The sequence below is a fragment of the Tursiops truncatus genome, chromosome 18 (assembly GCF_011762595.2).
Source record: "Tursiops truncatus isolate mTurTru1 chromosome 18, mTurTru1.mat.Y, whole genome shotgun sequence".
NCBI classification, from domain to species: domain Eukaryota; kingdom Metazoa; phylum Chordata; class Mammalia; order Artiodactyla; family Delphinidae; genus Tursiops; species Tursiops truncatus.
This window is the reverse complement of record NC_047051.1, coordinates 15,505,788-15,529,467: the sequence shown is the minus strand read 5'-3', so window position 1 is coordinate 15,529,467 and position 23,680 is coordinate 15,505,788. Positions and strand designations below refer to the sequence as shown.

At 39.2% G+C, this 23,680-nt stretch overlaps 1 protein-coding gene across 2 annotated transcripts; it reads right to left on the bottom strand.

Moving 5' to 3' along the window:
- Nucleotides 1–1,169: 1,169 nt before the first annotated feature.
- Nucleotides 1,170–15,585, bottom strand: CKAP2 (cytoskeleton associated protein 2). 2 transcript variants are annotated; one of them, XM_004326192.4, is made up of 9 exons: nt 15,412–15,581; nt 14,436–14,520; nt 12,362–12,440; nt 11,376–12,244; nt 10,710–10,914; nt 8,826–8,996; nt 6,720–6,789; nt 2,985–3,240; nt 1,170–2,500 (listed from the first exon to the last, which is right to left on the bottom strand). In XM_004326192.4, the coding sequence occupies exons 1-9, from the start codon at nt 15,479–15,481 to the stop codon at nt 2,245–2,247; spliced, it is 2,061 nt and encodes a 686-aa protein (XP_004326240.2). In that variant the 5' UTR covers nt 15,482–15,581; the 3' UTR covers nt 1,170–2,244. The 2 variants fall into 2 exon arrangements, with proteins under 2 accessions (XP_004326240.2, XP_073651226.1); XM_073795125.1 differs by lacking the exons at nt 1,170–2,500; nt 2,985–3,240 and having other exon boundaries at nt 6,719–7,437; nt 15,412–15,585.
- Between the last annotated feature and the right edge of the window lie 8,095 nt (nt 15,586–23,680).

Below are 23,680 nucleotides of genomic sequence, written 5' to 3'. Positions count from 1 at the left end.
TCTGGTGAAGATGCTGCCTGCCTGTGGGACGCTAAATAATTTCAGTTCCTGCCGAATTCAAAACTCACTGAGGCCACAACTTCGGATAGTTTAGGGGGGGCGGCTGGGACGAGTCCTGTGTGAGGGATGTAGAGGCTGCCTGGGGTTGCTGGAGCAGTTAAGAGAGTCTTAAAATAAAACCAACATTTTAAAATTTAAAAAAAAGAAAAGAAAAGAAAAGAGAAAACCCCAGGCAGGAGCCCCTGCTTTTCTCTGGGTAGTTACTTCACTGTTCTCTCTGGTGATCTTTGCTCCCCAACCTTCGAACGGTCACCCAATGCCTATTTACATTTTCCAGGTCCAACTACATAGGAAAGACTGACTCTCAGTCCTGATTCCAAACACCTGTGGAAAGGATTCTGACAGTCCAGCTTCAGTCAGGTGCCCATTCTGGCCATTCAACAGGGGGGACAGGCAGATAAAAATGATACAAAATGACCAAAACGGATTATCTCCACTTCACCCTTCAGAAACAGGAGATTCAACTAAGTAGCTTCTCCACAGTCATGTAACTTTTAAGAGAAGGTAGGAGCAGAACTTTTGAATGTAGGTCCGTTGGACTTCAAGGCTCATGCACCGTCCATCACATTCTTGGAGATATTTAGCTTGGAACAAACCTAGGTCAGACATGTGCTAACTGTTCTCAAGCATCTGGAAAGGAGTTACAACTAGTCAATAAGTGTTAGAACTATGATGATTTAGATAGATTTTCCCTCAGTTGAAGAGGAAAAAAAAAAAACAACACTGTATGAAACCTGTCCAAACAGAACAGTTTATCTCAAGCTCTCTTTCACTGAGATATTTCAAGCTATGTTATATGGCCTAATGAAACATATGGTATGGATATTACAAAGCTGAGAGTATATGCCAGCTTGAAGTTTATCTCAAAATGGCATATTTTGCATCATTCATACAAAGGATGAAAAAAAACTAAAGAATTAGTTTTTTAATTTTTAGGTAAGTAGATTGATAATTTTTCAAAAGGAAATACACCATTAAGCACACACTTATTTTAAGTGTTGAAAAACCTAAAGTCCAATCCCACTATAATGTATTTCAAAGGCAAGGTTCAAATTTATTCACCCTGGTTAAATTGCATTTTATATTTGTTGAAAGAAATGTCATTGCAATATCGTTATATAGCTGTTTTCATTTATTGTATACATATTAGGTACACAGCTTAAAAGGAATAAAAATCCTACTCTCTAGAACATAAGACAATAAATAGAACAAAGACTGGCACTATTATACAAATGGAATTAATGAACATAAATAAGAATAAGTATGTGATTTTCAACCACATTCATATTACACAGTTTTAAAACTATCTAACCTTTTACAATGACTAAATCCTTACTTGAAACTGTAGAGTTGGTGAAGGATGTATGCTATTTAAGTATTAGTTCAGAGACTTACAAAACAATTTTACTGGTGGTATTTATGTGTGGGGAGCAGAGACCTACTTACTGTGTATGACTATAATGTTTTAGGAGACATGATGTTTTTATATTACAAGGAAGAAATCAATTTTAAGTATTAGTTATTTTAGAAATACTACCTAAACTAGGATGACATTTATGAAATATTATATATTCCTTCTCTAACTGCCTTCTATTAGTCTATAAACTATAACAAAAGAAGTGATGGAAGTTAAAATTTTTAACATTTTGGATAGTCAAGTTAGAAAAGGAACTAAGGAAAGGAACTCAGATTTAAAGTTCTGAATGCCCACTAGGTTTGGCACATTTTCTTTCTTCCAACAAAGTATCTTCTCTTAGAAATGGAGTATTTAGTTAACTAACCCTCTCGGGGACCTCGGCTACAAGAAAAAAGAGGCCAAGAGACCACAGATGCAGACTCACTGGCATTGCTGGAGAGTGACAGTGAAGAACCAGGGGCAGAGTCCCAGGGACACAGGAGACCACAGCAGTCTGGGCTACTAGAATTGGGTGAGAAAGCAAGCTAAATCTTGTCTTCACAAAATTTACCTGTCTTAGAGGAAAAGTCAGTCTATTGAGATCGACAAGGTAGGATTAGCTTTCCGATGCACAGGAGGCAACACCTGCTATAGAGTGGACATTAGTGGGAGCGCTGACTGCCGTGAATACTTAGGTACTTGGCGACTCTTGACCTAAGGGACATGAAAAGCCACAACAAACCAACCAACCAAACACCCTCGAAATAATACAACCTCCTTTCTGAGCTTCACTTCTCTTCTGTCGTGTCAGTCTCCGAGTACAAGCGGCACAAGGCTGCATTGGGGCGGCACACAAAAGCGTCAGTTTCACTTCCCAACTCTGTTAACTGCTCCAGTGAAGACACACAGGGAAAATGGTCTTTTAACATATCTGGCAATTTTGAAGTCTTCTCTTGAAGACGTCGAGATCGTCTAACTGGTGTGAGAAACTTGAGCTCTTTAAATGCAGAATTTGTTTCGTCAAACTGCATCTTCTTTTTCACACTAAAAAAAACACAAAATTATTCCCAGAGTTAAAAAACACGTTAAATTTTCACTTCACACTTTTATGCTATTTATCATACTATAACTTGTATGTTACAACCATGTCACTGCTTGTCCTACAGAAAGAGGTCCTGCAATAAGTAAGGAACTTATTCATTTCCCTGTTGTTACAACTTGTACACAGTAGATACTTGAATATCTATAGAATTGGCTAATCGCTCAATTCCAAAACCCACTGCTATTAATAATACAGAGATAAAAGTAAAAATGACGTAGAAGTTTTTCTTTTTTAAAATGGCAATATTTAGGGAAAAGCAAAGCAAATACAGTATTTAAAGGGTGAAATGTTCCAATCACATTTTGTTTCAAACCTTTCTATTAACAAATAGTTCTAATCGGAAGCTCTCTTAAACATTTTAAAATACCACATGCATGATCCTAAGCATAAAAACAAATCAGAGAACATTACACTTTAAAAGTTTACCTTTGCAAGTATGGAGTAGTAGACACATTATATTTAATTAAGCAACCCGCCCTAGTTTCTGTATTGGGGGTTTTAACATCACTGGTTGGGTCTTTTGTTTTGTCATCTTGCTCTTTTTCACAACCTTGAAATACCACATTTCTAGGATGCTTATTTTCTATTTCCGGTTTTTCTGACCCCAGATTAACACTTGTATCGTCAGTGGTGGCTTCTTGGATTTGTTCCTTGGTCGCACAAGCCTCCTCAATATTTTCTCCTATAGAAACAGATTTATAGATTAAGCTTCTGGTCAAATTTAAAGAACAAAATCAGAAGACAAAGTTATTTACAGTTGGCCAGATTTTCAAAATAAAAGAACCAAACAGCCATCTCCTAACCATTAGTTTTTCTAAGCAAATACTGCTAACAATTATTTAACAAATATTTACTATCTCCTATGTGTCAGGGATTATAGATACAAATATAAGAAGGAAATCATCCCCATCCTTTAAAAAGTTCACATTCTGTGGAACAGACATGCTTTAAAATAATTATAAAATGAGGAAAACGCTTGAATTGAGGTAAAAACAAAAGGTTATGGGAACCCATAAAAAGAAATAACTGAGTTTGCTTGAGGGACAGGGAGATGGCAAGGGAAGGCTTCACAAATGACATTTAGGCAGGGTCTTGAAAAATGAGTACAAGACGAAGACAATTTCGATATGAAGCTTAAAAGAAAATGATCCATTAAGACAATATTAAAGGGCCAGTGTGCTTAGAACATAGGGTAAGGAGCAAGGTGCAAATGTGGGAAGGAGGTGATGAGTTCAGACAGGTAGGAAGTTTTAGTTAAAAAAATTCACTGGAGGGTTTCCATGGTGGCGCCGTGGTTGAGAGTCCGCCTGCCGATGCGGGGGACACGGGTTCGTGCCCTGGTCTGGGAAGATCCCACATGCCGCGGAGCGGCTGGGCCCGTAAGCCATGGCCGCTGAGCCTGCGTGTCCGGAGCCTGTGCTCTGCAACGGGAGAGGCCACAGCAGTGAGAGGCCCGCGTACCACAAAAAAAAAAAAAAAAAAAAAAAAAAATTCACTGGAGAGACAGATATAATTAGATTTGGTCACCATACAGAACGGTTTAGAATGGCAGGGAATGATTTGTGGGACTTCCCTGGTGGTCCAGCAGTTAAGACTACGTGCTTCCACTGCAGGGGCACGGGTTTGATCCCTAGTCGGGGAACTAAGATCCCATATGCTGTGCAGCACAACCAAAAAAAAAAGGTAATGATCTGTGATGGTAAGAAGACAAAGCTGTTACCACAGTCTGAGCAAGGTGGTAGAGGTGGACAGTGGGAAGGAAGGGCCCAAGTTTAGTGTTATTCCTGAGTCAGCACTTAACAAATTAACACATATGAAGGTCTGAATGAGTGTGGATGTGTGCATTCCTTCTAAAATTTCTTGCTTCAGAGTCTTTAATGACAAAGGAGGATTTTTTCTTTTTTTTTTCTTTTTTGGGAGGAAGAGATGCTGGTATGAGGAAGCAGCGAGGGAAGACAAGGCATTCCAAATAAAACATGTTAGATGTGAAATACTTGTGAGACATCCTGGTAAATCCACTGAGCTGAAAAGACCTCTAGATTTGATTATTAGGAAATTATTAGGTTTTTTCCTTTTTTTAAATTGATAGAGATTTTTACTAAGTGATGATTTTAGTTACATGATAAAGTGAATGTGGTTTAGTGAGGATAAGTTGAAGTAAGGAGAGAGGGAATATCGATTCATTAATTCAACAAATATTTTTGCAGTAGTACTGGGGCTGCAGTGGCGAGGAAGATCAGACCCAGTCCTTGACAACAGAGTTTAGAGCTTGAAAGACAAGACAAAGAAGCAATCAAGTGCATAAAATACTGCACAGAGAAAACCAGCGAGCACAAAACAGGGCATTTCATCTAGGTGGGTTGAGAGGAAAGGTGGACATCAGGGAAGGCTACCTCAAGGAAGTGACAGGTGAACTGTGGTACGAATTAGGTTAAAAGTAGAAGACTGGCTTGGAGAGACCCAGAGGCAAGACAGAGAGTACAGCTCCTTCTAGGAAATAAAAAAAAAAGTAAAGAAAGCAATCAGGGATGTGTAGGAGAGGGAGTGACAAGAGAGGCTGGGATCAGGAATCTAAGCAGATACGTGATGGGGCATTTTGGTTGCAGTCTTGAGAACAGATTGGAGCCAGAGTAGAGAAGCAGGAACCTAAGTAAGGAAACCATTGTTGTAGTCCACGTAAGAGCTGTCAGTGATCGTGACTATAGTAATGAGAGTAAGGATGGAGAGAAGTGGATGGATTTTAAGAGATGCCTAGGAAGTTAAACTGAATTTGATTGGCTAGGAAACAGGGGTGGGAAAGTGGGAAAAGAGGGAAGGAGTGAAATATAACCCCAAGATTTCTGGCTTGGAGAACTCGACAGTGTCGGTCACTGAGATAGGGAACCAAACTAAGGAAAAGGTTTGGGGAAAAGTGATGTAGTCAAGTTTGGATTTCTGGGATTAAGGGATCTGAGAGATACCAAAGTGGTGCTTCTCTCTCTTATTATTTGTCTTATACTTCCCAAAGATGTTTTCTTGCTGTTTACAAATAATTTTAATTTGTAAAATGGATTTTATACCTAGAATTTATAATTATATATTTCGAAAGCCAAGAGTTTATCGATAGCACTTCTTTTTGCATCTAAAGATAAATATTCTACCAGCTGGAAAGATTCCACTAACTAGTATGATTCTATTAAGGAAAAAAAAGGTAGAATAACTGAACCAGGTTTAAATACTGGTTTTCTCTTTTTAAATATCTTTAGAGCCAGTGAGAATTATGAGGAAGAAGGTTCTATAAAATTCTTATTTCTACTTTGCTGTCTTTAGCACAAAGACACAGGATTAGGTTATACTTTAAAAAAAATTTTTTTTAATTGAGGTATAAATGACATACAACATTATATTAGTTTCAAGTGTACAACATGATTTGATATTTGTATGTATCATGAAATGATGACCAGAACATATTGTGAAATGAAACCATCTCTCCCCATACATAGTTACACACATTTTTTTTCTTGTGATGAGGACTTTTAAGATCTACTCTCTCAGCAACTTTCAAATATGCAATACAGTGTTATTATCTACAGTCACCATGCTGTACTTTGTATGCCCAGGACTTATTTATTTTATAACTGGTAATTTGTATCTTTTGACGCCCTTTACCCATTTCAATGGGTTAGGCTATTCTTAAACCTTTCTGCTCCTTTGGTTTGTGGTATACTAGTCTTTCCTGGTTTTTCCTCCTGTCTCCCTGACCATTCCCTCTTAAGCTCCTTTATTAAATATAGCCAGTAAGATCAGAGCATATACATCTGTATGTTCCACTGGGGCATAATAACAGCAAACATAAACAGAAATATTCTCTGTTGAACCAAAACGTCTTAAAGATCATCTAGTCAAACTGCCTCATTTTTAAGACAGGAAATTAAGGCCTAGAAAGGTAAGGTAACTTTCACAGACACATGATAACAAATTTGGGTTTCAAACCAGACCTCCTAATTAAAAATTATTTATACTACATAAAGCCAAAGAATTTCAGAGGTATGTCAACAGAAGTATGAGGAAAGAAACAACTTAAATATTTAAAAAGTTTAAAAAGATAAAAGAAAAATAATTCAGCAAAGAAATTTAATCAAATCACAATTCACTTGAAGAAAACAAAAGAAACTAACTTACCAAATTTAACTTTTTCTTGACTCTTCATTGTAAGAATGTCAACAATTGCATGTCGCATCTCTTCAATAGGCTTAATTTTTTTTTAATGAAGAAAGCAGACCCATATAAGTTTTATATTCTCAGACATTAACTAAGGTTGTCCAAGTTGAAAGTATTAAAACCAGTGATTAAATTTCATATTTTATAACAAAGCAATGATTCTTGGACCATTTTTCTCAGAACACTTATTTTGCCACTCCAATTAAAAATATGACTGTCTTTTCCAATAAAAATGAACTTAAGGGACAGAATTTCATCAGTTTAAAAAATTTCCCCATAATTTTTCTTCAGCCTATGGTAAATATTACTGCTTACCTGATAGGGACAAAATGAATGAACAAATAGCAAATTAAGACTATTAATATCTATCAAAGAGCTGATTATATTAAGTTTCTCTAAATTTATATTAGTTTATTCCTTTTCCCCTACATCCAAGTCCATGGTTATATTTTTGTTTCACGTGCTATTAAATGCATTTCTGAAGAGTTCAAGGTTGATCAGCCTAACATTTCATTTATTCAAAAATTCAACAGTTTGGGGCTTCCCTGGTGGTGCAGTGGTTGAGAGTCCGCCTGCTGATGCAAGGGACACAGGTTCGTGCCCCAGTCCGGGAAGATCCCACATGCCGCGGAGCGGCTGGGCCCGTGAGCCATGGCCACCGAGCCTGCGCGTCCAAAGCCTATGCTCCGCAACGGGAGAGGCCACAACAGTGAGAGGCCCGCGTACCGCCAAAAAAAAAAAAAAAAAATTCAACAGTTTAGTAAAGCATCCATTATATGTCACATATTATAAGTACTTACTATGTTCCTTTGAACCACGATGCCTGCTAATGCAATATATTCAAAATATTATATGAAAGAGAAGCTCAGGCTCATATTCTTAATTCTAGAACTTAGTCCTGAACTACTCACCCATCTGGCTTTTAATTTTCTTGGCTAATTTTGATCCCTGTTTTCCAATTTCTGCTCTGGTCTCACATCTTTCTCTTTACACTACTGCTTTCTCTGTGAACACCTGGCTCTAGTTTTGCATCCTAGCTATACTGTCACAAGCTGCTGTAAGTAACGTCCCTTCTGGTTCAATGTAGTAGGGACCTAACATTCTCTTCCAGGTGAGATTCGGTGAAATACAATTACCCTTCAGCAAAGTGTTTTACACATAATAGCCATAGAGAGAATATCTGCTGAATATTTGATTTTTGATTCAGATGAAAGATCAAATAGCATTTGCTGGTTTTGCTGATACTAAAGGATATAGACCTTTCTTAAGAAAAGGCTAAAAAAGTTTTTAAAAAAACTCTCTTTGTAAACAATTTCCAAGAATGCGTTTCTGAGAAACTTGGTCAGAAGGAAATACATTTTAGGAATATCTGACCGTAAAGACAACAAAACCAATCAAATGTCAATCAAATGTCATTGATTCACAAATCAAACCAATCAAAATGTCAAACCAATCAAATCAAAAAAACCTCAAGATACCATTTTTTTCTATACCCAGGGTTTTTCTGGTAGCAGCACACAAGGAAGAGGTGACAGGTATAATATCAAACCACTATGGTGGTAATAATGTCAGAGATATTAGTTTATTGCCATTTTCTGGACCAAACATATGGCATATAAATGTGAGTCCATAAAGATATACTCCTAAAGTGAAAGAATTCTCTCACAAAGCCATCAGAACTTACTAACATTTTAAAAGTTAATTTAATTCCATTTGCTTTCTAGTCAATAAATACATTTTAATATTGAAAATTCAGTTTCCCAGTAGATTTCTCAACTAGAGAATGTGCAAAACGACATGCTGTGCTAAAATATTTCTCACAGCACGTTTCATGAAATACACATTTCAGCTTATATCCATTTTCTAAGGTCTGATTATCCCTAGTACATGAGCAAGTTTTAGAAGGTTGAGAAACAGCCTTTATAATATGCAATCCTTGTGGCCTTTAAACGTTCATCACTGCCACATATATAACCACAATCTTATCAAGTTATGCGGTGATGTGTTCCAAAATAATTCTGAATTATTTACACTGTAATAATAAAGACCAGTAAGTTTTAATCTCACCTGAGCTCCTGCCAGAATGGCCTTCTCATAGATTGCGATAACATTTTCAATAGGACTCGTAAGTGGTTCAACACGTGCAAGGCATATCCAATATTTAACAAGTTTTTTGGCATCTGGAATATTTTTAATCAGGTCATTTAGTGTAACCAATACTTCTTCTTTTGGACATCCCTAAAATAGCAAGAAATAAAGTGAGTGATGTCATTTAGCCTACAAACTATGAACAATTAAGTAAACTTACTGTAATCAAGGTCAGTGATGATAAAGAGGTAAAAGGTTGGTAGAAAATTATTCATAAAATATTCACCATTATACTCCTTACTCCAGACTTGTTCTGAATGGCTAGCAAGAAGCATATCAGTCAAAAGTCAGAGAGAGAAGAAAAAAGAAATACTAGTTGAGAAAAATATTAGTAAAAAAATGACTAAAACTCTACTTGATCTTGATGTTTATCCTCTTTATATTATGAGATTCTATTTGTTAATACTTTATTTAGAATTTTTGCATCTACTAAATGCTTATGAGAATAGCTTGCAAGTTTCTTCTTCAATTATCTTTGTCAAAAAGTTTTGATAGTAAGATTAAAATGAATCTGTAATGGTTTACGTAATTAAGAGCTATATATAGTTAAGTAGCAGGGCAGAAAAATTCCATAGTATCAATAAAAACCCCAGCAGAGCAGAAATAAGAGAATCAGTTTCCCTGACTATAATTTCCACTGGTTGTCAGAACCACAAAAAGTTGAAAGATGCTCATGAAGACTAGAGAAAAGTTTGAAATCACACTCTATATGTTCAGTCTTGCTATGGATCTTAGATACTAGTGAGTGACGGGGAGATCAGCTCGATGCTTTGTGACCACCTAGAGGGGTGGGATAGAGAGGGTGGGAGGGAGGCTCAAGAAGGAGGGGATATGGGGATATGTGTGTGCGTATAGCTGATTCACTTTGTTGTACGGCAGAAACTAACACACCATTGTGAAGCAATTATACTCCAATAAAGATGTATAAAGAAAATTCACAACTATAAGTGACAGTTAAACAATATATTAAGATGATTCTTATACATATTAAAATATACGTGTGTGTGTGTGTATATATATATATTTTTTTTTTTTTCGGTACGCGGGCCTCTCACTGTTGTGGCCTCTCCCGTTGCGGAGCACAGGCTCCGGACACACAGGCTCAGCGGCCATGGCTCACGGGCCCAGCCGCTCCGCGGCATGTGGGATCTTCCTGGACCGGGGCACCAACTCATGTCCCCTACATCGGCAGGCGGACTCTCAACCACTGCGCCACCAGGGAAGCCCTACACGTATATATTTTTTTAAAAATTAGGAGAAGTCAGGAAATAAAATAAAAACACTCTGAAGTTGATTACCATACACATAGGAATTCTGGTCCAAATCGTAAAATTCTACAGTTCAAGGCCATGATGATATTGGTTTAGATTAATGGGATTTTGCTTGCAACTATTTTAGTTAAATTTAATCTGTGATAATAATTTGTGTTGCTAGTCTTTGATAAAGTATGGGAATAAGTTGAAAAAAAATTGTAAATATATTGAATGAATGTAAAAACAAAAGTATCAGAGTGAATATCCACCCCCCAGCCCACTCTATGGTAACATCTTAGAGGAATACAATATTTACAACTCAACTGAAAAAAATCTAAGTATCCATTTGATATATTTATATGAACTCAGTGAGAATGTAGTCCATTTAAGGCTAAAGAGAAACCATCTCACAATTAACAGTAAGTCTCCATAACACTGCTGACACATTAATTGGTCAAAAAAGAGTGACAGTATAATTTAATGAGATAATGTTGATGAAGGTTAATTTGCAAACTATAAACTACTACACAAATAAAGAAAAAGACTCTACCTCATTAATCAGGTTTAGGCATTCAGAAAATGTCTTGTTTACTTTTTCAGTAAACACTCGCTGTTCGTCTTCTTCTGCCATGGTAGTCCAGAAGGATCCAACTGGCTTTTCATTTTGTGCTTCGGGCTCAGGCTGGGTAACCACTGAGCTCGGAGGCCTTTTCATTACTCTTCCTTTGCCAGCTTTCCACTCACTCAGACGAGCCCTACAGTTAGAAGCAGCATATAAACATTACTGTGATACTGATAACAGATTTCTGTCAAATACAGTGAAAGTTAAAAAAATATTTCAGGTCTTTAAGTAATTCTACACTGGTGGCATATACATAGTTCACCAGCTTGAAGAAAAAGAAATACAGAACCTATCAATGTTAATGATATGCTCACAAAGACCCCAGGAATGCATTTTTAAATGGAGAGGTTATAAAATATTTCTCAATTTTATTAAGTATTTTAACTTAGATTACATAAAACAACCTAATTAAACACACTCAAGCACAATAACTTAGGACATACTGTTCCACGATATAAATTTGCTTAAATTGATCTGCACATGACTGAAGAGAATCCATGTACAAAAAGCTCTAATACATTCAAGGAAATGATAAGCCAAATTCACAAATGGTACCCTACTAAAAATGAAGCTAACAAAACCACATCTACTTACTTTCTCTCCTCCGCAGTTTCTCTGGGCTGAGTCCATCTACTATCAATAGCTGCTTTCACCATGGTATGTCTGCGCTGGTCAATGCTTTTTGACTTTTCTATCAGTTTAGTATTAGAAGACGAAGCAGGCCTGGCTACCATTTCAGATGTCATGCTTCTTGATAGTGTCTTATTTCTTTTTATGTCCTGAGAAGAACTGGTTTTGATAATAGATGAAACCGTATTTAACTGTAATAATTCTTTCTCTCGAGGCCCTTTCCTAACTGTAACACTGGCAGACGTCCTACTGATGTCTTGTTTCATGGTGTTCTGGTTATTACTGTGGTGACTTCTAATAGAAGGTCGCACAAGTTGACTGCTCTGAGATGTAGTGCTCACAAATTTAGTGGCAGTCGTCATATGTGAGGCTCTATCACTTTTCACTGTTACACTGCTGGCGTGTACAGGCTGAGACTTTGTGGCTTTCGAGACAGTAGCTGAAAGTTTCTTCGTTGCTGCAGAACTCTCATCTTTGACTTGTAGAGGTTTTCTAAAGGAATTAATCTTAGACTGAACAATTTGGCCACGATAAGATCCAAGCACAGGTTTCTTGGGCATGTTCGCATCTTGCTTTGGTTTTTCTGTAGTCATTTGTTTCTTTTTACTGTTGTTTTTAAGGTGAAATGCTTGGCTTAACGTCATATGTTGACTTTGGGGGTCATCTTTAATTGGTAACAATGGCAGAGTTTGATTATTATCCTCAAAATTAGGTGTATCAACTGCTGTAGTTGAATTGGTTAATTCATTACAAGGTTTTAAAGGAATACAGTTTTTTTCCATTGTTATACTATTCTTGATCCCAGTAGGTCTACCGACATTCTCTTTATCAGTCTAGAAGAGTTAAAGACAAATTAGTTAAAGACAAATCTTTCAGAAAGAGTTTAGGAAAAAACCTTCTTTAGGAATGAGGGGAAAGGGAACATTTAGGAGGGCTATTCCATATCTTACCATTTTTGCCTTAAGTTCCAGAACTTTTGTCTCTTCTTGGATCTGGCCTTCAGATATCCTCACTCTCTGGTCTCTATCACTTAAAAAAAAAAAAAAAAAGTCCATACCAAGGAAGTTTCCTTTTCTGGGGGAGGTATGGGAGGATATAACAATTATCTGACTTTGCTGTTTTAAACTGAGGCAAGAACTGAGCTTTGTCCTAAGCAAAACTCTTCTTTATTATAGGGTGATTTAATAGTGTAAACAAGACGGCTGAGGAATTTAAAAGTATTTTCTTACAAGCCTTAATACCCTCCCCCCACAATCTCATTCTAAACCATTCTCTAGTCATTCAAACAAGTCTTCAAAAATCTTTATTAAGCAACATTTTCTTTGGTTAGTTTTAAGTACTTAGTACCAGACTTACATTGAAAAAAAATTTTTATAAATAGTTCTCCCAAAAGAAATTCAAAAATTTCCACACACACTCACAACTTAATTTATTAATCATGTGGATTTTAGTTTCTAAATAGCATTGCATTTAGAATATGTGTATATACAAAGCAAAAGCTTCTTCAAGAATTAAACTTAAACTCCCTTTTTATAGATATAGGCTAGTACAGGCTACAGTATATAGGTTAGTACAGGCTGTGAGAATCTCTTAGCAAGTGATTTTGTATTCCAACGAAGGGAAAAAAAAGGGTCAGTTGGATATGCCTTGGATTCTAAGGCAGATTTCAAGTTCAGAGACGTAAAAATGTGAACAAAATGTACATTTTAGAGTCAGCAAAATTTGATTTCTGTATAGTTGAGTTTAGAATGTTCTTTTCTTCCCATTGTGTATAAGAGTACTCTAAACCCCACGACCCAGTTGGATTCCTTATTTAAATAAGTAGTTGAGAGTCACTGTCTTATGTGAATTAATGTTCTCTTTGCTTTCTCTCTAGTAATCTCATTCCACCCCAAGGTTTTAAAGAAATACCATCTACACACCGACAACTCCCAAGTTTATATCTGTAGTCCCATTCTCACCCCTGAACTTCAGACACATCGCTATTTGGCATCTCCACTTAGATGTCTTATTGCTGCCTCAGACTTAACATAGTCAGAACAGAACTCCCCATTCTCCCACTCCTCCCTCAGGCTTCCCATCTCAATATATGGTATCGCTATCCACTCAGTTATTCAAATCAAAAGTCTAGGATCATCTTTTGTCTTAAACAAAAAATTGGGATTTGTGAAAGAAAATGTTTATTCTAAAGAAAAGCAACTAATTAATGTAGAGTAAAAAAATTAAAAAATAATTTTTATTTGGAAACAATGCCAAACTTATATAAAGTTGCAAAATTATAAATAATTCAAACTCTTTATCCAGATTTGCCTATTGTTAACATTTTATCCCATTTGCATTATCATTTGCACTCTTTCTGAACATGTCTATGTGTGGAGTATACACAACTTTTTATCTGAACCTTTCAAGTTAAGTTACATACATGATGCCTCTTTACCCTTAAATACTTAAATGTTTATTTCCTAAAAATAGGAATTTTCTTACATAACCACAGAACAGTTATCAAATTCATAAATTTACCTTAACCATTTTAATCTATTGTTCATAGTTGAAAACGGACCTGATAATGTCCTTTATAGCATTTCCCTTTCCACTATTAAATACAGTATAAGGGTCAGGTATTGAATTTAGTTGTCATATCTCTTTAGCCTCCTTTACCCTGGAAAATTAAGGATCATCTTCAACTCTATTTTTTCTTTTACATCCCATATCTAATCCATCACCAAGTCCTGCCAGCTCTATCTCCTAAACATAGCAGAATCTGAGTATTTTCCACCCTGGAGAAGGGTATGAAGCATTCATCAAAACAAAATATATCAATAAGTAGAGTACCTAATATAAAGAAATACAAATTAAAATACTGGATTAAATAAAATGTATTAAAATTCATTTCATCTTTAAAAACAAAACTTTAAAAATGGGGCTACTAGAAAATTTTAAATTACATGTGTGGCTCACATTACATCTTTACTGGATAGCTCTGATATAATTTGACAGATGTGAAGTGAAAAAAATTTGACTCACCTGGATAATATCTGATTTTCCTGTTTGTATGCAAAAAAAATTTTTCTTTTTAACAGATGCTCCTTGAGTTTTTGTCTTCTTTGCTCTAAATAACAAATGAGCTACAGGTCAACATCAGCTGCAATAACAACATCAAATAAAATACTGACTAAACGAAGATTTAACTTCGAAAAATGTTCTGCTTGAGATTACATCTTATGTATAACAGAAAATTTCCCAGTTCAGTACTGCCTTTGAGAAATAATCACATTTTGAAATGACTGTTACTATAACTGGTCCCCATAACTACTCTGTACAAGAATCACATTCTCTACTGTCTGAAAGTGAAAAGTCTGGAGAACATCATTTTCAACAGCTCCTGAAAGCCAAGTTTTAAGAAGCTAAATGGTAGAGACACCAGACTCCAAGTTCTAATTTACCAGAATTGGGTGCGAATTTCTTTCCTGTTTTCCCACGTGTAGGACAAGAAATATCTATTATTTCTGAAGACGCAGCTAACCCTAGATTTCTATAAAGTCGAAGGCGACATGTGTTAAATCTGAAGCATCAGTTGAACACTTCCGTCCCTCCAGAAATTAACTCCCGACTCAGGAGGCGGGAGCGCCCTGCGCAGGCGCAGTCAGCTTCCAGCACTGACGCGGCCTCGCTTCCGCGGGCCCGGGTCCCCAACGCGGGTCCCTGCCGGAGCCCCGCACACTCCCCCGACCCCACCCCACCCCACCCCCCGGCTAAACGGATCCTCTCATCGAAGCCCGTCGCCGCCGCCAGTGGGTCGCGACCGCACGCGACGCGTTCAACCCGCACACTAACACCACGGAGCGGGTACCACTCCGATTGTCCATTTCACAAACCCTGTCCAGACTTCTCGCACAACTGAACTGGGCGGAAACTGGTCTGCGAACCCAAGGCCCTGATGGCCGTGCCCGAGCCATCCCCCCGCGGCCGCGGCGGCCGCTCCCGGCACCGCGGCCCTCACCTCTGAACGCGGACTGGGCCCTCTGACTCGGGGGCAGCTGCAGGTCCTGGGGCACGGCTGGGGTGCTCATCGCAGCTCCGGGCAGGGGGACGCGTCTCGAGCTCGACCGCCACAGTCTCCGTCAAGCCGGAGCGGCCGCACACTGCCCCACTACTCCTTGGGCTCGGCCTTAGACTGCGCGACCGCCGCCTCCGCCCATTAGTGCCCGGCGTGAATTGAATGGGCCAATGGGCGAAGAGGGGCGGGGGGGCCTGCTCTGTGTCTGCAGGGGCGGGGCTTGAGACCGCCTAGTTCAGTTAGGACCTCTCGGGACTGAATCCGTAGGTTTTCAAACATCAACAGCGCTCTTGTCTTGGACTTGGCAACTTGGGAGGAGTCGGAGCGAAGTCCCTGTAGCAGATAGCTCTCGTCTTTAGACGCTCACAGTGCATTGAGGAAGGCAGAGGAGAAAAGTGCTGTTTGGAGTGTTCAGTGAGGAGGAGGATTATAAGCACCCACTACTGTACCTAGAGCATGTGTATTTCCTTTTCACAAATATTACTTCATTGCGGCATCACAGCTCTGAAGTGGGACGTTATCATCTCCTGTTTCACAGATAAGGTGACAGGCTCAGAAGTTATTTGTCCACGTTTGCACAGATTGAAAAGAGGAACTGAAATTAGGGTCTACTTCCCTCTGTACTACCCAATTACCAGATGAGAAAAAGAGAGGAAGAGAAAGGGCTAAAATGGGGATAGACCTTTCTTTTATAATCCTGTGAAGGTAAATTCAGCATCTGTTGTATTCATTTTGTGTGTTTGTACGTTTAAGTGGGCTGCCATAATCTTTCAGTCCTCATCTAAAAATATTACCTTCATAAAACCTGCACAAACACCCAATGGATAAGACAGAATGAAATAACAGAGCTAGATGGTTTTGTGGGTGGTGCAGGGGAAGAGAGGGAGAGTTCTGGGCTGTGCCTTTCTGCTTTTAAGCACAGGGGTCATACCATTTCTCGGTCTTGCTTGATCACTGAAGCTAGGTTTAGCTGGACTGTTTCAGCCAGGTTTTAAACATGGAGGCAGAGATGATAAGCTGCAACTTCTATCTTCCCTGCCCATGTGTGAGGGCCTCCACAGATGGCTCTCAACTGTGGTCAGTGTTTCCCATCCTTCCCTGCTTTTTCCGTCAGCATTTTATGCTAGCATCTTGCTAAATTAGTTTGGGAAGTTAATTTGGGATATTCTGTAGTTTTCTTTTCTTGATAAAACGTCTCATTTTTAGTGTAACTTTGCCTACACTTAAGGCTAACTCTGGGAGGACCAACAGCCAAACAGCACCCATCACCATCCCTAAGACATCACTGCTGTTTAGATACTACTGTGAATATTATTATTTACTAAAGTTTCATCAGACAGGTTGGGTAACCAGGGATTCCCATTAAGTAACGGAGAACAGTTTAACAAAATAGAACAGGTAAAAAGTGACTCAAGCGACTTCCCTGGTGGTGCAATAGTTAAGAATCCTCCTGCCAGTGCTGGGGACACAGGTTCAATCCCTGGTCCGGGAAGATCCCACATGCCATGGAGCAACTAAGCCCATGTGCCACAACTACTGAGCCCTCGTGCCACAGCTACTGAAGGCCATGCACCTAGAGACCGTGGTCTGCAACAAGAGAAGCCACCACAATGAGAAGCCCGCGCACGGCAACTGAAGAATAGCCCCTGCTCGCTGCAACTAGAGAAAGCCCGTGAGCAGAAACAAAGACCCAAATGCAGCCCAAAATAAATAAATAAATAAATAAATTACAGAACAGATAAATCCATAGAGACATAACACAGTTTGTGGGCTGCCAGGGACTAGGGTTAGAGGGGAATGGGGAGAGACCACTTAACAGGTAGGGGGCTTTACTTTGGAATGATGGAAATGTTTTGGAACTAAGTGGAGGTGATGCTTGTACAGCACTGTGAATGTATTAATGCCACTGACTGAACTGTTCACTTAATTTTACGATATGTGAATTTCAGTATCTTTAAAAGTGGGAGTGGGGCTTCCCTGGTGGCGCAGTGGTTGAGAGTCCGCCTGCTGATGCAGGGGACGCGGGTTCGTGCCCCGGTCCGGGAAGATCCCACATGCCGCGGAGCGGCTGGGCCCGTGAGCCATGGCCGCTGAGCCTGCGTGTCCGGAGCCTGTGCTCCTTAACGGGAGAGGCCACAACAGTGAGAGGCCCGTGTACCTCAAAAAAAAAAAAAAAGTGGGAGTGGTTAAAAAAAAGAAAGCGACTAAAATGAAACTGTGGAAGATCTCAGTAGGCTGAGATGGTGAGGTTTTCCAACTTGGTAATTCTGCTCTAATCTCCAGACTCACCCATTCCAAGACGGGTATCGTTTAAAGACACTTTAAAAATATCATTGTCCCACAATTGTTGGAGAGAAGGCAGATCGTTTTCTAAAAGATCCAAAGAGAAGACTTCCTTCCATTACAGGTCTCTGCCAACCACAGCCGACCACGGAACTGCAGCCACCTGGGGTATTGACGATCAGCTTCAGTTGTTCGTCCTGTGGTCATGTGAAACAGGGAGAGCGCCTGTGAGAGGAAAGTGTGGGATCGTCCAAGGAATAGAAGGAAGATAAGGACAGAGTGATGACACAAAGTCCAGGGAGGAGGGAGCCTCAAGAAAGAGGGAATGGTCCAGGGTTGACCACTGAAGAGGTTTAGTAGGATTGGGACTGGAAGGAAATGTTGGGTTCAGAAGCTAGGAAGTTCTGGCAAAACATTCTGTGCAAAAGTACAAAACGTGGAAAGAAATAAATCCTAAATAAATGGAGAGATATAATATGCTTATGGATCAGAAGATCCTGTATTATGAGGTACATTCTCTCCAAGTTGATCTGTTCATTCCCTTCTCAGTCAGAATCCTAGAAGATATTTCTATAGAAATTGACAATTGGATTCTAAAATTCAGATGGAAATGCATAGGATCTGGAGAGGCAAACAATTTTGAAACAAAAAGTTGGAGGACTTACACTACCTGATTTCAAGATATATTATAAAGCCACAGTAGTCAAGACAGTGTACTGCTGGTGTAAGGAAAGACAAAAAAAAAAAAAAATCACTGGAATACAATAGAGATTCCAGAAATATATTCAATCCTCTGTGGTCAATTGATTTTCTACAAAGTTTCTAAGACAACCTGATGGATGAGAGGAATGATCTTTCCAGCAAATTGTGCTGGGACGTCTGGATATCCACATACAAAATATTAACCGTGACCGACCCTTACCTCACCTCTTGAACAAAAAAACCCTCACAAAACAAACCAAAGTAAACCTCAAAATAGAACTAGACCTAAACGAAAGAACCCAAACTATAAAACTTCTAGAAGAAAACACAGGAGAAAATCTTAGCGATTTCTTAAACAGGAGACAACATGAACTAAAAAAGAAACAATACACTGGATTTCATTAAAGAACTTTTTGCTCTTCAAAAGACTCTTTAGAAAACTACAAAGTAAGCTACAGAGTCAAAGAAAATATTTGCAAAACATTTGCGTAAAGGACTTTTATCTAGAATACTAAGAACTCTGACAAAATTATTTAAATGTGCCAGAAAATTGCACTTCACAAAGAAGATATAGGAACTGAAGACAAGCACATGGAAAGATGCCTAACATCACTGGTCATCAGGAAGATGCAGGGACTTCCCTGCTAGTCCAGTGGTTAAGACTCAACCCTTCTAACGCAGCGGGTGCTAAGATCCCACGTGCCAGGCTGCACGGCCAAAAAATTAAAAAAAAAAAAAAAAGGATGCAATTAAAATCACAATGAGGGAGTTCCCTGGTGGCCTAGTGGTTAGGATTCCGGGCTTTCAACTGCTGTGGTCTGGGTTCAATCTCTGCTCATAATGAAATACCACTCACTATGCAGCCACTAAAATGATGAATTACCAAGGTTTGGCGAGGAACCAGAACTCTCCTACACTACTGGTACTAATACAAAAAGGGTATAGCTACTGAAGAAGACAGTTGGGCAGTTTCTCATAAAGTTTGACATGCATTTACCATATGATCCAGCAATTACTGTCCTTGGGTATTTGCCCAAGAGAAAGGAAAACAAATGTACACGAATGTTTATAGCAGTTTCGTTCATAATAGACCTAAGCAGAAAATAACTCAAATCTCCATCAATGGATGAATGGTTAAACCAGTTGTGACTTAGCCATATAATCGACTGCTACTTGGCAATCAAAGGGAACGAAATACTGATAAACACAGCAACATGGATAAAATGGAAAAACTCGATTTTTTTCCCTCCTAAGCGGGGAAAAACACAGTCCTTCTCTACTGCGTTTCTTTCCAGTGTGTATCCTTTACTTCTACACGAAACATTTCATTCCTGACATTTCTGCTCACCAAATATTTGGAGATTCCCTCCCACCGCCAATAAGCACTTCCCTGTGACACCAGCTGGGTGTCCTATAAGTTAACTCAATTCTTAACACTACAGAGTTAGTGTCAGCTCCTACAGGTTAAAGGCCCGGTCCCACAAGACCGCCCCCAACCCCTACACTTCAGATGCCAGTCACAAGCCCAGGTTATCACCTGTGCTTCTGATGGACCGACTAGAGATTGCAGGTTCCGGTGACCCCCCTCCTTGGGTTCAATTAATTTACTAGGGTGGCTCACAGAACTTAGAGAAACACTAACTTACATTTACCAGTTTATTAAAAGATGTGATAAAGGATACCGATGAACAGCCATAGGGTGATGAAGATGAAGTGAAGAAGTGATCCACAGGGTGGAGTATGCGAGGGAACCAAGCACAGGGGCTTCTGTCCTCGTGGAGTTGAGGTACGTCACCCTCCTGGTGTGGATGTGCTCACCAGCCTGGAAGCTCTCCAAATCTCCTATTAGTGGGATTTTGTGGAGGCTTCTTCACGGAGTCATGAGCAATTATTAACACTTTTTCTAGCCCCTCTCCCTTCTCTAGAGAACTGGGGGTGTTATGGACCCAGGCCCTTGGACTCTTTAATCAATAGAAATTAACGAGGCCAGATGAGAAATTCAGGTGAGCTTTCATTGGGACTGTGCTGCAGCATGAGGGAGAGAAAACAAGAAACAGATACACTTGTTCGCTCCCCAAAGGGGCGCGTGCTGGTTCCTTAAATAGAGTGAGGGTAGGGGTGGATCAGTGTGGTGGGCACGAGGCATAGCTTAGGTGGTCTGCCCACCCCCTTCGTGTGCTGTGTGCAAGGATCACGCCCAGTACCCTGCTTTTGCTCTCGGCACCTCGGAAATGGCGGCTGGTTTGTGGCCTTTTTGTATCTTATTGTTCACAATTGCCCCAACTGGGGCATGCATGCCGTTATTTTAGTTTCTTTATATTCTGTTGCTGGAAGAGACATTTGTCCAGGTGCAGGTGGAAGTTCAAGCCCACTGGTAAAGGGTACCAGGTCCCAGCCTATCTTAGGGGTGGGGATGGGGGCTGAAAATTCCAAGCTTCTAATCATGACTTGGTTGTTCCGGTGACCAGCCCCCACCCAGGAGCCCTCCAGGAGCCCACCCAGAGTTGCCTCATTAGAGCATGAGATACTCCTAGTACTCTCATCACTAAGGAATTTACAAGCATTTCAGGAGTTCTGTGCCAGGAACTGGGGGCAGAGGCCAATATATATTTTCTATCTCACAGTGGATGCATCTCAAAAACATGGCATTACATTTAAGAAGCCAGATACAAAGGACCACAGACCTTATGATTTCATTCACATGAAATTCTAGAAAAGGCAAAACAATAGTGATAGAAAGCAGATCAGTGGTTCTTAGAGGACACAAAGTGGGGGCGGGGGGGGGGAAGGTTGAATACAAAGGGCCCAGGGAGGGCTTCCTGGTGGTGCAGTGGTTGAAAGTCCACCTGCTGATGCAGGGGACACGGGTTCGTGCCCTGGTCCGGGAAGATCCCACATGCCGCGGAGCGGCTGGGCCCGTGAGCCATGGCCGCTGAGCCTGCGTGTCCGGAGCCTGTGCTCCGCAACAGGAGAGGCCACAACAGTGAGAGGCCCGCGTACCGCAAAAAACCCCCAAAAAACTGGTAAATTATTTTATTTTATTTATCTTTTATACAGCAGGTTCTTATTAGTTACCTGTTTTATACATATTAGTGTATATATGTCAATCCCAATCTCCCAATTCATCCCACCACCACCACACCACACCCGGTTCTTCCCTTGGTGTTCACATGTTTGTCCTCTACATCTGTGTCTCTATTTCTTCTTTGCAAACCGGTTCATCTGTACCATTTTTCTAGATTCCATATATGCATTAATATACGATATTTATTTTTCTCTTTCTGACTTACTTCACTCTGTATAACAGTCTGTAGATCCATCCATGTCTCTACAAATGACCCAATTTCATTCCTTTTTATGGCTGAGTAATATTCCATTGTATATATGTACCACATCTTCTTTATCCATTTGTCTGTCAATGGGCATTTATGCTGCTTCCATGACCTGGCTATTGTAAACAGTGCTGTGATGAACATTGGGGTGCATGTGTCTTTTTGAATTATGGTTTTCTCTGGGTATATGCCCAGTAGTGGAATTGCTGGGTCATATGGTAATTCTATGTTTAGCTTTTTAAGGAACCTCCATACTGTTTTCCATAGTGGTTGTATCAATTTACTTTCCCACCAACAGTGCAAGAGGGTTCCCTTTTCTCCACACCCTCTCCAGCATTTGTTTGTAGATTTTCTGATGGTGCCCATTCTAACTGGTGTGAGGTGATACCTCATTGTAGTTTTGATTTGCATTTCTCTAATGATTAGTGATGTTGACCAGCTTTTCATGTACTTATTGGCCATCTGTATGTCTTCTTTGGAGAAATGTCTATTGAGGTCTTCTGCCCATTTTTGGATTGGGTTGTTTGTTTTTTTAATATTGAGCTGCATGAGCTGTTTATATATTTTGGAGATTAATCCTTTGTCTGTTGATTCATTTGCAAATATTTTCTCCCATTCTGAGGGTTGTCTTTTCGTCTTGTTTATAGTTTCCTTTGCTGTGCAAAAGCTTTTAAGTTTCATCAGGTCCCATTTGTTTATTTTTGTTTTTATATCCATCACTCTAGGAGGTGGATCAAAAAAGATCTTGCTGTGATTTATGTCAGAGTGTTCTTTCTATGTTTTCCTCTAAGAGTTTTATGGTGTCTGGTCTTACATTTAGGTCTTTAATCCATTTTGATTTTATTTTTGTGTATGGTATTAGGGAGTGTTCTAATTTCATTCTTTTACATGTAGCTGTCCAGTTTTCCCAGCACCACTTATTGAAGAGACTACCTTTTCTCCATTGTATATCCTTGCCTTTGTCATAGATTAGATGACCATAGGTGAGTGGGTTTATCTCTGGGCTTTCTATCCTGTTCCATTGATCTATATTTCTGTTTTTGTGCCAGTACCATATTGTGTTGATTACTGTAGCTTTGTAGTATAGTCTGAAGTCAGGGAGTTTGATTCCTCCAGCTCCATTTTTTGCCCTCAGGACTGCTTTGGGTATTCGGGGTCTTTCGTGTCTCCATACAAAATTTAAGATTTTTTGTTCTAGCTTTGTAAAAAATGCCACTGGTAATTTGATAGGGATTGCATTGAATCTGTAGATTGCTTTGGGTAGTACAGTCATTTTTACAGTATTGATTCTTCCAATCCAAGAACATGGTATATCTCTCCATCTGTTTGTGTCATCTTTGATTTCTTTCATCAGTGTCTTATAGTTTTCTGAGTACAGGTCTTTTACCTCCTTAGTAAAAACTGGTAAGTTTTATTGCACATAAATTATACCTAAATAAATAAAAGAACCCCAAAGAGAGAAAGGGAAGAAGGAAGGAAATTGTGCTCAACTGTGTTTTTGGACAAGATTCTCAATGTGTCAAGTATTTGCCTATTCCTAAGTTGTTGTTTTTTTGTTTTGTTTTGTTTTGTTTTTTAATTAGGGATAGATGTTGCATTGCATCAAATGTCTTTTACTATTTCTTTGATGATCATTTAATTTTCTTCTGTGATCTATCAGTGGGTTAAATTTTGATAATAGACTTCCTAATATTGAATTGTATTTGTCCTCCTTGGATAAACTGCACTTAGATTGTGTTTTTCTGGCTTCACAAAAGGAATTTGGAAACTTTGCTTTTTATGTGCTCTGGAAAACTTAAGTGCTAAAATAATTATTTGTTCTGTCAAGATGTAAAAGAATTCACCTGTGAAACTGTTTGATCCAGAAGTGTTTTCTGCTTTTGTTTTTTTGAGAC

What these genes read in the sequence shown, in the direction of transcription:
- CKAP2 (XM_004326192.4), bottom strand. Translation starts at nt 15,481, where the DNA reads ATGAGCACCCCAGCCGTGCCCCAGGACCTGCAGCTGCCCCCGAGTCAG. An exon ending in GAAACTGCGGAGGAGAGAAA is followed by an intron (nt 10,915 to 11,375) that starts GTAAGTAGATGT and finishes TTCTAACTGTAG; the next exon opens with GGCTCGTCTGAGTGAGTGGA. An exon ending in TCAAGAAAAAGTTAAATTTG is followed by an intron (nt 3,241 to 6,719) that starts GTAAGTTAGTTT and finishes CTGTTTCTATAG; the next exon opens with GAGAAAATATTGAGGAGGCT.